Raw genomic sequence first — 17296 nt, forward strand, 5'->3', positions numbered from 1 at the left:
ATTTTAAATTCTTGACAATAAACATAGCTGCATCCCAATGTGACTTTTTTGGTCTTTTCATGAATTGGCTTAATTTTTCCACATTTACAAAGCTAATATATGGCCGAGTCACTGTCACATAAAGAAGCTTACCAATCAATGATCTGTAGGCCTTGTGAACTTATCTCTTTCGAGTCATCATCATATAAATGTAGCCGTGAGTTTATAGGAAGAGTTGCAAGTTCAGCTCCTAGCATCCTTGTGTCCTGTAAAAGATCATGAACATAGTTTCTTTGTGATAACACTACTCCATTACTACAGACAACTTCAATGCCAAGGAAATATCGTAGCTGGCCAAGATCTTTGATAACCAAGTGTTTTTGTAGAAATTTCTTTTTTAGTGCTACCTCCTGGTCACATTCACCTGTCAAAACAATATCATCAACATACCCCACTAGCACAACTGTACCTCTAGATCATTTCTTGATGAACGACGAATGGTCCAACTGATACCTCTTAAAGCCACCTTCTAACACAACTTCAGAGAATTTGTGAAACTAAGCACGAGGACTTTGTTTCAAGCCATATATAGCTTTCTTCAATCTGCGCACCTTACCACACTCCCTCTGACGTTTAAATCTAGGAGGCTGCTCCATATAACAGTCTCATCGAGATCCCCATATAAGAAAGCATTTTTGACATCCAACTGATATAAGGGCCAATTATAGTGTACAACGACTGACACAATAAGACGTATGATCCCCATCTTGACCACAGGAGAGAAGGTCTCAAAGAAATCGACACCAGATGTTTGTGTATACCCTTTTGCTATGAGCTTTGTAGCGCTCCACTGAGCCATGAATAAAATCATAGATAACTTATGGTACAAACCCATTTGTAGCCAATGTCATCACAACTAGAAGGGGGATCAACCAAGTCCCATGCCCCCGTTGCAATAGAGTCTCCATCTCATCCTACATAGCTTGCCACCACTTCGAGTCCAGTAATGCCTGTTGGTGACTAGAGGGAATAGAGTGCACTGACAAGGTTGACACAAATTGCTGCAGGGCACCACCAATAATGAAATTTTGAAGAATACGAATAACTTCAAACTTATCTTTTAAATAAGAACACCCGACTAAGACGAGAAAAATCATCAACAATGACAAGATAATACCTAAACTTGGCCCAGCTCGGCTAGGCCTCAAACATCAACATGAATAAGATAAAAAAACTGCATGACTAGATGGGCTAATAGCCTAATACTGGAACGAAACTACTTCCAGTGTGTTTGCCCAGCTGACAGGCTTCACACTGAAATGAGTCAGACACATAAATATTAAGGAGGACACCACGAAACTTGGATAATGATGGATGACATAGTCAGAGATGCCACTGATACGGGATAGGCTTAGATAGAGCAGTAGATGCCACAACCTTCACTAGTTCCGATAGTATGTAAACTCCCTTGTGTTGATGGCCACCACCAATCGTCTTTTTAGTTTGCAAGTCCTGAAAAAGACATGAACTAGGATCAAATATGGCTCTACAGTGCAAATCATTCGTCAACTGAGTAACAAACAGAAAGTTAGCAGAAAACTCTAGAGCATATAAAGCATGGAAAAGAAAGACAGAACTAGAGAGTTTCACATGCCCAACTCCCATAATAGGAGAAAGCCTCCCGTTGGCAAGTCTAACATGTTGAGGCTATGAAAAACGATGCAATGAGATAAATAAGTGAGGCTGACTTGAAAAATGTTTTGAAGCCTCAAAATCAATAATCCACACGGTACTTGGTCCATGGGAAGTACTACCAACATATAAAGAAGAATCCATCACAACAGAGGAGGCAACTACAGACGTCGTGGCAGGGAGAGACCGCTGAGCCATAAATTGATCATACTCTACCTTGCTCATGGTCACAATAGAGCTATCAGAAGTTGTCATGGAAGGACTCTCTCTAAGTGGTGTACACAGTCACATGGGTACTTCAGTAAGGTCCACGTACCCGTGTCGCCGTACCCGTACCCAAAATAGGTACTTTGATACTTGGGTACTTATAGATCCAAACTACTTAATTTTACTTTGATTTAATTTTTTCCACCTTACTTTTTATTATATTCTTTGTATGTGAAAATTCGATTGATGTTCATATTTGACTGGGGGCTGCTTGGTTGTCCATATGTTTAAAGTTTTTCATAGGTTTCTTAAACACACTGCTGCAAGAGTCGTTGATATATATTTTCTATGTTATTTATTTGTTTATGTTGATGTATATTCTTTATTTTGATACATATTTTCTAAGTATTTGTTATTGTTTATATATACATACGGCCGTACCCTCGCACCCAAGTTTTTTGAAAATGGTCAGTACCCGTACCTACACCGGCACCCGTACCCGTACCTGTGTGACATAGGTGGTGTAGCAGCTCGGACTGAACCTATAGGAATCTAAGAAGTGAATCCCTCTACCACCTGAAGTACTATATTCTCTGCCTTGGGAAATGGAAGCCGGATGACCATGTTTGTCCCAACACTTATCTTCTAAATGTCCCAATTTTCAACAGTGTACACTGAAATCTCCCTCTGCCCCCTACACCACGATTTGAGCCTCTTCCCCTTGTGGCCTGCCCATGCCCTGCAGACATGGCTAAGGTAGCAGCAGGAACCTCACTCTGGGGCTGAAAGAGAGATGCAACAAATTTGCCGAGTCTATTATATGCCTTAGCATGATCTAGAGTTTCTTCTTCAATAAGCATGCTTGTACTTTAGCTACCTCAAATTTAGGGGACAGACTAGCTAAGAACTTTGCCACCATTGTCTGCTCAAAATGAGTCTTGTAGCATGCCTGACAAGGAGGTTAAAGAGCCTTCAATCATTCATACGCTGCTTTAATTGAAGCAAAGTATTGAGACAATTTCAAGTCACCTTGCTGCAGTTTGAGTAACTCCTCCTCAACTTGTAAAATTTTTGAAACATTCTTGTCATAAAAATAAGTCTGTCTCAAGAATGTCCAAATGTGTTTGACAGCTGTGTAATAAGCAAGAGTAGGAGCAATATTTGACTACAGACTGTTCATAATCCATGACATAACAATACTATTATCTTCTTTCCATGTGGTATACTTTCCTGTTTTAACAATCAGTTCATCTTCTTCAATGATGTGGTATGTTCAATGTCCTACTACAGACATCATGAACATACGCGATCAAATTTCGTAGTTGTGACCATCTAATTTCACAGTATAACCATAGAAGAATGAATTTCTAACAACTTTGTATTCATTATGAGACTCAATCTTAGGGTTGTCTGCCATATTAGACTGTTGTCTAAGGTCTATCATGAAATACAAAACAGAACTACACAGACTAACTAGAATATGCAGCAGTAAATAGGTATTTCCATGGATTAACAAGAACCAAGCAGCAGCAGATGATAAAGAGCTTTCTGCTGATAAAAAAGTACCACTTTATTGATAAGATGTTGGATCTAATCTGATCCAAATCCAACATGTCTACTGAATCAGATCCAACACGTCTAACCATGTCTGAGCGCATTTATCTAGGCAGGGTTATGATTGTAATTTCTGTAATTGTTTTATTCTAGACTCTAGATTAATGTGTTGCTTCACTGTAGGCTCTAGATTAATGTGTTGCTTCACTCTAGGCTCTAGATTGTTGTGATTGTTTCTTTCTAGATTCTTGTAAATTGTGTAGAGGGATCACTAGATAAATGGGTTGTATGAGAATGTAAACACTCACCTCCCTTCCTCATTTTTCTTTTCCTATTCTCTCTCTTATCTTTCCTTTGCTCAATCTGGACGTGGGTTATACTTCGACACCCAAAATCTAACATGGTATCAGAGCAAGGTCTGGCTGGTTTTACCAAGGAGAATGTTTGAACAGACTTGAAATTTCCTAGTTGGTTTTCTCTTATACTCCTTCTAACATTCTGCTCTTAATCCTTCATCTATCTTGACAACACTCTTATATTTTTGTTCGTATATATCTACGTTGATAGATATATATAATGGATATTCTCTCACAATCCAATATGTCCTCCAACTTCTTGCCACACCTTATTTCTGAAAAACTGAACCACTCCAACTATCTTACATGGAAAAGGCAGATCACTCCTTTCATAAGGAGTCAAGATCTGTACGGACATCTTGGTGGCTCCATTCCAATCCCACCACAGTTCATTCAACAAGAGGTTAAGAATGAGAGAGGAGAGACAATTGCCACTTGGGAAATTCGTAACCCTCAATTTATAACATGGATGAAACGAGATCAAAGTCATATATCACATCAACGCTCTCCCAAGAAGTGTTGATTTCTCTTTCTGATGACTGTACAACAGGACAGTTATGGATCAGTCTTGCTGAAACCTATTCTCAAATTTCAGAGGCACGTATTCTATATTTGAAGAAAGAATTTCAAAATATTAGCAAAGGGTCAATGTCGACTATGGAATACTTGGGACGTCTTAAAGAGATAGCTGATCAGTTGGGAGTTGCTGGATATGTTGTTTTCGACGAAGAAAAAGTCCAACAGACCCTTAGCGGCCTTGGACTAGATTTTTATGCCTCCACTACTGCTCTTGAGGCAAGCTGCTTCAACATGAAATGAATATGAAACAACTGATGGGAGGAGCAAACCAAGGTAATGCTCACAATGTTTTAGTTATGGAAGCTCTTGCAGGTCATAGACAAGGAAATGGGGCTCACAAGAAGGCATGAATCGTGGGCATGATGAACAAACTGGTAAAGGTATTCTGCCAACACCAAGTGTTACAAGAAGATTTCAAACTAATACCACAAAAAAGGTGCCGACGTGTTTCCAATGTAACAAGAAGGGTCACATCAAAGCAAATTGCTGGTTCAATCCACAAAACGGAGGCAATAAACCTGAAGCCGATGCACAACAAATACTTATGACTGCCCTCTCCAAGATGACAGTGAAACAAAATGATCAAGGCGAATGGTACTTGGATTCAGGCGCTGCTACTCATGTAACTGGAAATGCTGGTAAGTTACATGACCTTCTTCCTTATTATGGTAAAAGTAATATAGTTACAGGTGACAGAGGTTTTCATCCTATCACACATATTGGAAATGCACAAATTTCTCTTCCAACATCACCATTTCCACTATCTTTGTCAAATGTTGCCCTTGCTCCAAATATCAAAAAGAATATTATTTCAATTTCTAAACTTGTAGATGATACAAACTCATCTGTTGAATTTACTTCTTCTTCTGTGTATGTCAAGGATCTTCTAACGAAGAAAACATTCGCTGAAGGGGAACGCCAAGGAAACATGTATGTTTTCAAGGAAAATCCTTATCTCTTCCAGTCCTCTTCAACTCCAGCTCAATTGACCTGTTTTCCTTCCAAACCTTCACAAATTCCAAGTTTTAGCTGTCTCCAATCAGACGTCAGTAAGTCAAATTTATGGCATGGTCGTATGGGACATTGTAGTCTTGGGTTTTTGAAAAAACTTGCATCAAATAATCTCATTCCAAAATCCAGTCTATCTTTTGATTCCTATGACAAAAAAAGTTTTAGTTCTGAACTATGTAAGAGTCATATACTTCCTTTTCATAATATCAATAAAAGAGCTTCTAAACCTTTTGAGATTGTCTATTCTGATGTATGGGGGCCAACTCCCATTGATTCTTTGTCTGGCTCTCGCTATTATGTTTTGTTCACAGATTCTTATTCTCGACATACTTGGATTCACTTCATGAAACAAAAATCAGAAGTGTTTAGTATCTTTCGAGAATTTCATGCCATGATCCAAACACAGTTCTCTTCTAATGTTGTGCATTTCCACTGTGATGGTGGGGGGGAATATTCTTCACACGACTTTATTAACTTTTTACGAGAAAATGGGATAACTCGACAGATTTCATGCCCATACACCCCACAACAAAATGGTGTAGTTGAACGAAAACATCGTCACATCGTGGAAAGTGGTATGAGTATGATGCATGATAGTAATACTCCTATTACTCTATGGACAGAGGCTTTTCACACTGCTATGCATATAATAAATCGTCTGCCCATGACAGTTTTGGATTCAAAATCTCCTTACTTCACTCTTTTTGATCAAAATTCAAACTACAATGATTTAAGGGTTTTTGGATGTGTGTGCTATGTTCACATTGACTCGTCATTGAGAAATAAATTTCAAAGCAAAGCAGTGCAGTGCAGGTTCATTGGCTATGCAGATGAATACAAAGGTTTCAAATGTTATGACCCTATAACCAGACGCATCAAAGTATCGAGAAATGTTGTGTTTGATGAACACAATTTTAACATTTCTACGGAGAATTCTCAAACCGTGGAATCATATGATCCTTGGGTAAGTGTTGAGTTATTTGCAGGAGGCAGTCTAGAATCACATCCACATGATGAGATAGGATCTTCACATATCACACAAACATAAGGAAACAAAGAACTTGTTCCACCTATGAAAGAAGGAGAAAACAATGCTTCATGTCGATTTTCAGGATAGGTTTACACTCGTCAGAAAAGAAGGAGAGATGGCAATCCGACCTCTTCCCATGTTGAAATCTATGATCAGCCTGTTAGAAGATCGGTGCGAGTGCGACACCCCATTCATAGATGGGTAAACTATGATAATCTCTCCTTAGATTTTCAGCTCTTTATGTCTCAAGTTATAAAACGAGATGAACCTACTTCTTTTGAGGAAGCATCCAAGTTGTCGCATTGGATCAAGGCAATGAATGAAGAAATAGATGCATTGCATGAATGTGGGACATGGAAAGTTGTTCCTACTCCCAAAGAAAAGAATGTAGTAGGTTCGAAATGGATTTATAAAATTAAATATAAACCTGATGGTAGTGTAGAAAGATACAAGGCAAGATTGGTGGCACGAGGCTTCACACAACAATATGGAGAAGATTATGATGAAACATTCAGCCCTGTGATCAAAATGGGAACAATCCGTGTGATTATATCATTGGCAGTTGAACATGGATGGAGACTACATCAAATGGACGTGAAGAATGCTTTTCTTCATGGTGATTTGAGGGAGGAAGTATATATGGAACAGCCTCCAAGATATACGAAAGGAGATCCTCATGCATGAGTTTGTAAACTAAGAAAATCTATTTATGGACTCAAACAGGCCTCATGCTCGTGGTTTGACAGTTTCTGCAAGATTCAAGAATGTGGTTTTCGGATATGTCCTTTAGATCACTCTCTTTTCATCTATCGAAAGGAAAACATATTTACTTTACTTCTTATATATGTTGATGATATTGTTATCACAGGCAATTCAGAAAAACACATAGAAGAAGTTATAGTTTTGATGATGCAAAATTTCAAAATGAAAGAGCTTGGTGATTTACGATTCTTTCTTGGAGTGGAGATTGATAGGCACAATGATCGCCTCACATTGACACAACAGAAATACACGTTGGATCTACTGAAAAAGACAGGTATGTCTGATTGTAAGCCTGTTGGAACTCCTAGTGTTTTAAATCAAAGACTAAGTGCTCAGGATGGAGAGTTATATGAAGATCCTACACAATATCGAAGTATTGTTGGGGCACTTCAATATCTTACATTCACTAGACCAGATATTATATATGCTGTGAATCAAGTATCTCAATTTATGCATGCACCTAGAGATACTCACATGGATGCTGTCAAAAGAATATTAAGATATCTAAAAGGGACAACAAGAGATGGCTTAGTTTATGGTAAGAGTGAAAATATAACTGCTGGACATCAACTTATAACATTAACAGATGCAGATTGGGCTGGAAATCCCGATCAAAGAAAGTCCATTTCTGGTTTTTGTATTTTCATTAGACGTAATCTTGTGTCTTGGAGTTGTCGAAAGCAAAAGGCAATGGCAAGATCCAGCACTGAAGCAAAATACAGATGCATGGCTGCAGGTGTTGCTGAAGTCACATGGGTGCTAGAAGACATTGGAGAAAAGATTAAAACGTCAATGTTAATGTGCGATAATCAAAGCGCTATTAACATTGCTTTTAATCCCATACAACATGGTCGAACAAAGCACATTGAGATTGATCAACACTTTATTAGACAAAAGGTGGAAGACAAGGAGATTCAGCTTATTTATGTTCATACAGATGAACAAGTTGCAGTCTTATTTACAAAAGGACTAACTAAGCAACGATTATGGTTTCTAAAAGGCAAGTTGTACATGGTGCAAAACCATATACAACTTGAGGGAGGATGATAAGATGTTGGATCTAATCTGATCCAGATCCAATATGTCTACTGAATCAGATCCAACACGTCTAACCATGTCTGAGAGCATTTATCTAGGCAGAGTTATGATTGTAATTTCTGTAATTGTTTTATTCTAGACTCTAGATTAATGTGTTGCTTCACTCTAGGCTCTAGATTAATGTGTTGCTTCACTCTAGGCTCTAGATTAATGTGTTGCTTCATTCTAGATTCTTGTAAATTGTGTAGAGGGATCACTGGGTTGTGTGAGAATGTAAACACTCACCTCCCTTCCTCATTTTTCTTTTCCTATTCTCTCTCTTATCTTTCCTTTGCTCAATCTGGACGTGGGTTATACTTCGACACCCAAAATCTAACATTTATAACGTAGAGAGCTGAGCTAGTCCACGGCAGACAGGAAACTGGTCATCGTAGTTCTATTTTCATGCTCCGTTTAACTCCACATGTAATTCACGACAGTTTGATTCCTTATATTAGACCTAACTTGAGGGCTGATCACATATTCCACATAGACATGATCAGATATATATATATATATATATATATATATATATATATATATATATATATATATATATATTAGACCAAATGTTGAAGAGAAGAGAGACGCCGGAATTTAGCAAGGAGTGACCAGCGGCAAGGAAGAAGATGCCTGGGATGTTTGACATGAACTCTGAACCATGATGGTCGACTAATATATTTTGACGTCCATCCAACTTGAAGAACAATTAACTTTGTTGCATCCACATCCGCTTCAACAAGGCATCAATCTAGGGTTTTAACCTTTTGTTGAGAAAACCCTAGATCGAGCCCAATATGCACGAGCAAACTGTTTCACCCACAAAGAGAACCGAAGAAGAGGAAGAAGATGGGCACGATGAGGATGGCAATGGAGAAAAATAGGTGTCAGTCCTAAAAAGGATTGAGCTCTGATACCCTGTTGCGTGAGGCCAAAAGGGAGAAGAGAAAAGGTCGAGAAAGAGAGAGAGAAACTCTATTTGAATAACATTAATCTGCCCTAATCCCATGTTAAATGAGAATCGTGGTGAAATCAACAAATTACAAAATAAGTCCAAGACTAAAACAATTATTAATAAGCGTTGTTTCTAAAATTATTAAATATCCAAAATACCACCTAACATTAATATTATTCAACAAAGATGATATTAAGCAAGCAAATTCAACATTAGTTTCTTCTTTCCATTTGTCTTGTGATAATGCTTCTCTTCAGTTGATGTAGCCTAGTCTACATGTTGGTGTGAATCCAATGTCTGTTCTGCACACATGAATGTGCATGCGTGAACTTGTGTGTGCATCTGATATATTAATTGAATAAATAACATGCATCAGACTTAGTTATGGCTACTACTAAAATTTTGAAAATATAGGCCTAAATGTATCGTACGATACAGGCACGAGACACCTCTATTTACGATACAAGGGGTGTATCGTATCGTATTTTGTAAACGATACGATACGTATCGTATGATACGTTAACACTGACACCATGACATTGAGCAATATAAATCCAATACTGGTGATTGTTTTTCCCTTTAGATAAGTTTTTTAGACAACATTTAGGCCTATATTTTCAAAAATTTAGCAGTAGCCATAACTAAGTCTGATGCATGTTGTCGTACGACACAGACTCCCTTATTGTACGATATGGTGTGTTATGTCCCGTATCGTACGATACGGTGCGTTATGTCCCATATCGTATGATACGGGCTGATTTCAAAAAAGGGGGGTCGAATCCCCATTTTTCAAGTTTTCTTTATAAAAGCACGCCCCTTCTTCATTTCTAACCTAGAGGTTGTGCCGCCGTGGAGGGAAATCATCGATTTCCACCGTTAAATCATCGATTTTCACTGTGAAATCATCGATTTTCAACGCTCCTTTCGAAACGCCGTTTTTTTTAAAAAAACGCGTATTATACGTTAAAAATGACTTTACCGTATAAAACGGGAATAAGATGCGTTTTTTCAAAAAAAAAACGTTTAAAAATAAAAGACGTGTATAAAACGTGTTTTATACGCGTCTTTCACGTTTTTTTAAAGATACACAATGAGTTTTTTAAAAAAATGGCATGCGTGTAATATTTGTAAAAGAATTGGTTTTTTTTAACTTGGACGCTCCTTTTAATGGCAAAAACGTCTTTTTAAAAGATGGCACGCGTGTAATATTTGTAAACGAATTGGTTTTTTTTAACTTGGACGCTCCTTTTAATGGCAAAAACGTCTTTTGAAAGATGGCACGCGTGTAATATTTGTAAACGAATTGTTTTTTTTTAACTTGGACACTCCTTTTAATAGCAAAAACGTCCTTTTAAAAGAAAAAGGGGCTTTCCCGCCAACCTCTCCTTCGTTCTCTTTTTCTCTTTTTATTTTCCCCTTTTCCCACCTATTGCTGGAGTTCACGTTGCAGGGGAAGAGTTTATTAACTTTATTTATTTGAATTTTTAAGTTGACAAATTGTTTCAAGGTGTACCTAAAATTTGTTGCTTATCTAGCTATTTTCTAATGTTTTTTTGATTTCTCATTCATTTTATTTTTATATAATTGTTAGGATTTTTTATTTATTTTTTCAAAATTTGCCGTCTTCTTCCCGTTTTATTCCCGAGATTTTTTTCCTCGCCGTATTATGCCCGTTAACGTCTTTTGTGACAATGGTTTAAACCATGGATTTGTGCGTGGTGGCTGATTCCCGTTCGGAGGAAAGGGGTTTTTTTAAATCATGAAGATGAAGAAGAAGATGGAGATGAGGATGAGAATGAATATGATGAAGAATTGAAGATTGTGAATGAGAGTCGAGAGTGCTTTCATTTTGTATGTATTGACATTGAACATTTTCACAATTTCATTATCATCTTGTGATGTAATACATAACATCTAAAACTTGTTTTTTGATATGGTATCTCATAGACTTATGGACCTTATGAATCTGTGGTTATGAAATTATGATATACGTTATGTAATTGTTGACTTGTTGTGCTTTCTAGATTGATATTATTATGAATTTTGATGTCTACGAATGATGAACCGTAACTCTATAGCAATAATAAGTCTATCATTCTATAAAACATGTTTTTTATGAAGAACATATTATTCTTGATTTTTACTGATTTTTTATGAATTATTCGAATTTTTTTCCTATTTTTTCTGATTTATTAAAAAAGACGATACGGTTACGATACGTTACGATATTTTACGATACAGCGTATCTTAAAACCAGATCGATACAACTTACGATATGCTTTTTACAATATTGCATGGTGTTGCAGTCAGATTAATGTTTCTTTTTCTATGCATTATGTTTTTTTCTATTGGCCATGTTTGCTTTATTTGCCAATATTGCCTTATGAAACTGATCTGCATTTCCACAGAGTGTGTTATGTAAACAGATTCTTTTGTTTTTTATGGTATCTCTATATTTCAAATTTTTTAAAAAACAAATAATTTTAGTTGCTAGTGAAAATGATTAAAATTCATACAAACTAATAACCATGTCAATACCACAAGGACCATTTACATTTTTTGAAGTCATCAGCTGATCAAATATGTAAGTGTTAACTGCTATATCTAACCTAAGTTGTGCAATGTAGTCATGCAACCTGCACTTGAGTTTCATATTGCTCTCACTATCTTTATAATCATATATGATTTGGGCTTTATGTATAACCCAACTACATGCACCGATGACATTTTGTCTATTCCATCATTTATTAATGATTTGGCACATACCAGAATATCGTGTTCCTGCATGGTTGATATTCACCTACTGTGCTGAAGATACTAAAAATGTCTTGTTGAAAAATCTTGAAATTTATTATACTATGTGAGTTACATAAGAATTCATAAACATCGAAACAAAAATTAACTTTATTTACACTTTTGTTCAATCCATCTTCTCACATATGTATTCCCTAGCCAGTCGTTTGTCATTGTCAACCAACCATAGTGCTTCAAAATAACACCTTTCCAGAACTTATTAGTTATATTGTCCTTTACAACTCCTTGCAGTGTAGTGCATGCCGATTTGCATGTGTTCTATTCATCTCCTTATGCACTTTGACTCATGAATACTCTGAGGAGTCAAAAATTGAATGGCAAAGTGATTGCATGCTGATGTAGGTCCTATGTATATGTTTGTATGTAATAAATACCCATGAGTATGTATAAAAATAACCAATTTTGTTGTCTTTTTGCGAGTAACTTTCACAGCAGACAATTGCATCTCCAGCTGGACCAGGCAAGGTAATTGGAGCCATTAAGCTTGAATCCAAGTCAAAAGAAACCTTCACGTTGGTCAGCAAATGTTGCTAGGAAGCCTTTTTATACCAAGAATTGAGAGTTCTTGTGGTGGCACACTTCCACAGAGCAGCTTCACAGCACTTCCACAGCATGTATAAAAACTAGCTCTTATACCCTACGAAAATCTACTCAATAGTGAGTAGTTCACCAATTCACGATGCAATATGCACTAAAAACCAAAGGTGCACTCAAGGATAAAAAGTACTTCCGTTTCACTCTTAAAATATAAGGTAAAAGAACACAATACACATGCGGAGCAACAGTGCTACTTATAAACAAAAGGCACAGAAGCATTAGCTGTTGGAATCCTCCAATGGCTCTATTTGAGCTGCTGGAAGAGTATCTAACGGCTAGTCAGACTTTGATCATTTGGTCAAAGACCAAAGTTCACCAGAAACAAAAAAAGGAAAGAAATCAAAGAAATACAGAAAGGAAGAATTGAAGACATAAGAAAACAAAATACATGTGTCCATCCTATGTACTGACTACATGTTACATATGTTTATATATACATTCCACATAAGGATAATGTATTTATACATGGATATATATACCAAGTGTACTTAGTATGCGCAATACAGACTACCATTTTATCAATTGGAACAATCGCAAACCACTTCACATGTAACCTGGCATCCTTGTAGCTTGTCAGGAATGTCCTTCGCTGCAATAAAGCATCACTTGCATCCTATGCAGATGTGTTTAGGGTCCCACTTAGGGAGGCCACCAAACATGTGAGAGTTGTGAAAGATTTGCACTTGCATTTTATACAGGTTACAAGCGAGCAATTTCACTCTAATCTGAGTTTCTTAAATAAGTTTATCAGATTTCAAGGACAGTTGCTTTCTTCTTCCTTTAATCCTTTCTTCTACTTGCAAACTTAATTAATAAAATTTAGAGAATGGCACTTTCATTGTTTTTTGTAGTTTTTTTTATTGTTATTGGAATTTACATGGAAGACTTGTTGGCAATTGTACAGATGAATCACTCTTCCACATTTGAAGCTTTAGGTTCTTGATACAGAAATTTGTACCAATGAATGCAGTGTCTTACTGGCGGTGTTCTGATTCTGCGCAACAAGTTCTTTATTTTACTCTACAGAGGCAAGGACTTTATTCCCCATGCAGTTTCAAATTCTCTTAATGAGAGAGAAGCAGAGCTTGAAAACCTGTGTGTTCAAGAAGAAAATGCACGAAGAGTTTCAAACAATTTATTTGCCATGACGGCTGCTGCAATGCGTTCATCAAGCAAAACTGGAACATTTTCAGAATTTCAAGATATTAGGGGACAATATGGGCTTGTAAGCGATGAGACATCGGAGTATAAACTTGAAGTTGAAGTAGCAAAGGTGCAATTGGAGAAGGAACTAAGAAAGCAGGAGCGCAAGCTTAAAATTGTAAGTTTTGAGTTTCCTGGGCTGATCCTTGTTTGTTTCTTTGAAACTTTTTCAGGATAGGTATAATTTAAGTCTTTTTTCTCTCTTAATTCTTATCTTCAGCTTATCTATAAGTGGAAGAGATCAGAGGTAAAATTCTCAAACCTTAATTCATCCTGGAGACCAACAGAGCAGGAAGCGGATACAGAAATTATCACTGAAGAAGAAAAACAATCTTTTCGCAAGATTGGTTTAAAAATGGACGAAGTTTTGTTGCTTGGTAACGAACAGTACTACTGTTTTTTCTATACGGATCTGTTAAATCATGTGGATATGGTCGTTCCTCTAATTCTATAAAAACATATGTAGAGTTGCTTTTGCAATTTATTTTGATTTATATTGATAGCATGAAACACCTTGTCTGTTGACGAATATTATTTTCTTAGGGTTATCGTGTTCTTAAGTTTATTGTTTATTGGATTAACCAAAATATTGCAAGTTCTCCAAGAACAGTTGTTTGAGAACTAAATTTACATCTCTAATAAATGTCAAGTATGAACATGCACACAAATAACACACACATGATCTTGCTACTTAAAACACATGATTTTCACAGTTGTTTGAGAACTAAATTTACATCTCTAATAAATGTCAAGTATGCACATGCACACAGATAACAGACACATGATCTTGCTACTTAAAACACATGATTTTCACTCTAACAAGTGACACAGAAACCTAAACATTTAAAAACTCACACACATGCACATGCACATGCATGCACACACACACATACACACACACACACACACACACACAGATTTCCTTCGGCAGACAATGACAACTGGCACCAGACAACAAAGGGGAAAAAAGGGGAAGGAAAGGGAGAGGGAGAAAATGCCGTCCATTTTAAATATACACTAAGTAAAATATATGTTCTAACAGTGTATGTTTACATGTATGTACTTGGCAAATACAGTAGATACATACATACATTGTGTTTGGAATTTCTTTTTTTTTTTTTTGTTTCTGTAATTTTTATTTAATTTATTTTTATTTTTTTCTGTTGGATCAGCTCTCTAGCGGTTAGGAGCATTCAAGTTTTACATTTCTAGTTATTGGCAGCCTCTTACAAACAGAGGAGATGTCTTCTCTTGTATAAATGGGACTATTTTTCCATTATTTCTTATTAACAGCTTCCTTGGAGCACTTTTGTGGGTAATAAAAGATTTTTATATTGCTTGCTGTGATTTGGTTCACATTGTGTTTGGCCAGCTCCTGAGAAACTTTGAATTCGTCAGTAGGATCTTTTGATAGCATATGTGGGGTGTATTGGTAGTTTGGTACAGATTTATGTTTGTATCAGTCTTCTTACACTCGCCTGATGTTTGGTATCTTGAAGGCAGGGTGTTGTTTGGACCATATTCACATATATCATGAATATTTTGAAAATGTCATGATATTTTTCTTAATTTTGTAAAGCCATCCAATAATTTGTATTGCCTTTTAAAATTGCACGGACAAAAAAATATCATGATGTTATCTTAGGTATGCCCGATATTTTCATGAGATTTTCAGATAAGGTATTCTTTTCATAAAAATCACATATTCTAAAAGCTATTGTTTCTGAATCAGATATCAGAGTGGTTCTTATTCTGGTTTTACTCATTTAGGAAGACGTGGAGTTTATGATGGTGTAATTGGGAGCATTCATCAACACTGGAAGCACAGAGAAATTGTGAAAGTCATAACAATGCAGCGAACAAGCTATGAGGCAGAGAAAACAGCAAGAATGCTGGAAGCTGAGACTGGTGGAATACTGGTTGGTATAGAGAAGCTGCGAAAAGGCCATGCAATAATTATTTACCGTGGAAAAAATTACAGACGCCCATTGAACCTGCTGCCAGAAAATCTTTTGACTAAAAAGATGGCATTTGAGCGTTCAGTTGAAATACAGAGACGAGGAGTAACTACTTTTTCCCTTTACTCTTATGCTTTCTTTTATTCTGATTATGTACAGAAGCTGAATCATTGGTCTGCTGTTTTTGTGGCTTGCAGTCTTTAAAGTTTTTTGCCCGTCAAAGGGAGAAAACAGTTGAAAGGCTTAGACAAGAATTAGTGAGTTTGTCATGTTTCTTCCTTGTGTCTTGCATTTCTTTCAAATTGAAGGAGTTGCTTTAGCCTGAATTGCACATACCTTGTTCTCTTTGCAGGCTGATTTGCTCCAAAACAAATCTCTGGACATCCCAGGCAGCACACAGGAGGCAAAGGATCTTGTACAGGAGGATTCATAAGGCTGTTTTCTACAGGCCAAGTTTAAGAATAAACTTTTTATATTTGTCTATATGGTTGGTGATGTCCTACCATCATAAAATAGAGTCAGTCACCAACATTATCTATCCATACATGACCATCTAATATTTGGTCTGCCAGCCCTTTTGGACAAAATTTTACCATCCTTCAAAAAAACCGACCACCCACACGTGGTTGGATTTTTCAAAACTGTAGGTTGAAAAAAATTCGGACATATAGATTGGATTTTATGACATGATCAACCTACTACAGTTATGATTTTGTTTGCAATATAAACAATAACATGCCGTTTTATGTATCTGCCCTAGCTACTGTTTCCATTTGTCAAACGACTCCTTTGGTGCACTTGTAATATCTGATGTACATATTCATTTTTTAATATATTTTATTGAAATATATATGAGAGCTCTGATTACAATGATGTGGTCTGTTTTTCAGAAACCGCTGAAATGTGGCTGAACTGACCTGACGATCACATATTTGACGGGCAATACAGAGCCCTCTCTGTCTGTCTCTCTCTCTCTCTCTCTCTCTGTCAAAAGATATATCCAGCTGACTTATACATACCTAGACACCCTTGCATTTTTTCCCACCTATCCTTACGGAAGACATCTCAACTTTCTGGAAAAGAGGTCTTAATTTACGACAAAGATGATTCAGCTGAAGTATTTTTCATCCCCATTTCTATTTTTAAAGAATCAACACATTATACAAAAAATTGGTATTTCTTTCTTGGGAATGTTTGTTCATTACAAAGTATACTTGCAACGCAAAAGAGTTGGCATAGTGGGGGCGATGGTTTCAGATAGGCAGCCAATAGTTCTATTCTTATGACCATCAACTCTTGGACTTGCCGGGTGAGCAGTTGGTTACCAGCTCACTGTCCAGAAAATAAGCATGAAAGTTCCTTTATTTCCCTGCCTCTGTTGACATCAGCGATGATAGTGGTGCATCTTTTAACTTAGGTAACACATTCTATCACTTAAGATGTTCAGAAGAATTGAAGTAGAGATTCTTTTTAACGGGTCCCTAATCTGGCAAGCTATGCTGTGCCCTTTGAAACTAACTCT

General features: G+C 36.7%; 1 protein-coding gene across 3 annotated transcripts in view; it reads left to right on the plus strand.

The window, feature by feature from the left end:
* The window catches only part of LOC116257851 (chloroplastic group IIA intron splicing facilitator CRS1, chloroplastic), a 40141-nt gene extending 23510 nt beyond the window's left edge, over window positions 1–16631 (plus strand). For 2 of the 3 annotated variants that reach the window (XM_031634851.2, XM_031634852.2), the window contains 5 exons: window positions 13584–13934; window positions 14037–14193; window positions 15587–15879; window positions 15972–16031; window positions 16127–16631. In XM_031634851.2, the coding sequence (XP_031490711.1) occupies window positions 13584–13934; window positions 14037–14193; window positions 15587–15879; window positions 15972–16031; window positions 16127–16207 (942 nt within the window). In that variant the 3' untranslated portion in view covers window positions 16208–16631. Of the gene's footprint in view, window positions 1–13583; window positions 13935–14036; window positions 14194–15586; window positions 15880–15971; window positions 16032–16126 lie in introns of those variants that run through there. The other variant, XM_031634853.2, reaches the window with a different exon arrangement.
* The last annotated feature ends 665 nt before the right edge of the window (window positions 16632–17296 follow it).

Source organism: Nymphaea colorata, chromosome 7, assembly GCF_008831285.2.
Source record: "Nymphaea colorata isolate Beijing-Zhang1983 chromosome 7, ASM883128v2, whole genome shotgun sequence".
Taxonomy (NCBI): domain Eukaryota; kingdom Viridiplantae; phylum Streptophyta; class Magnoliopsida; order Nymphaeales; family Nymphaeaceae; genus Nymphaea; species Nymphaea colorata.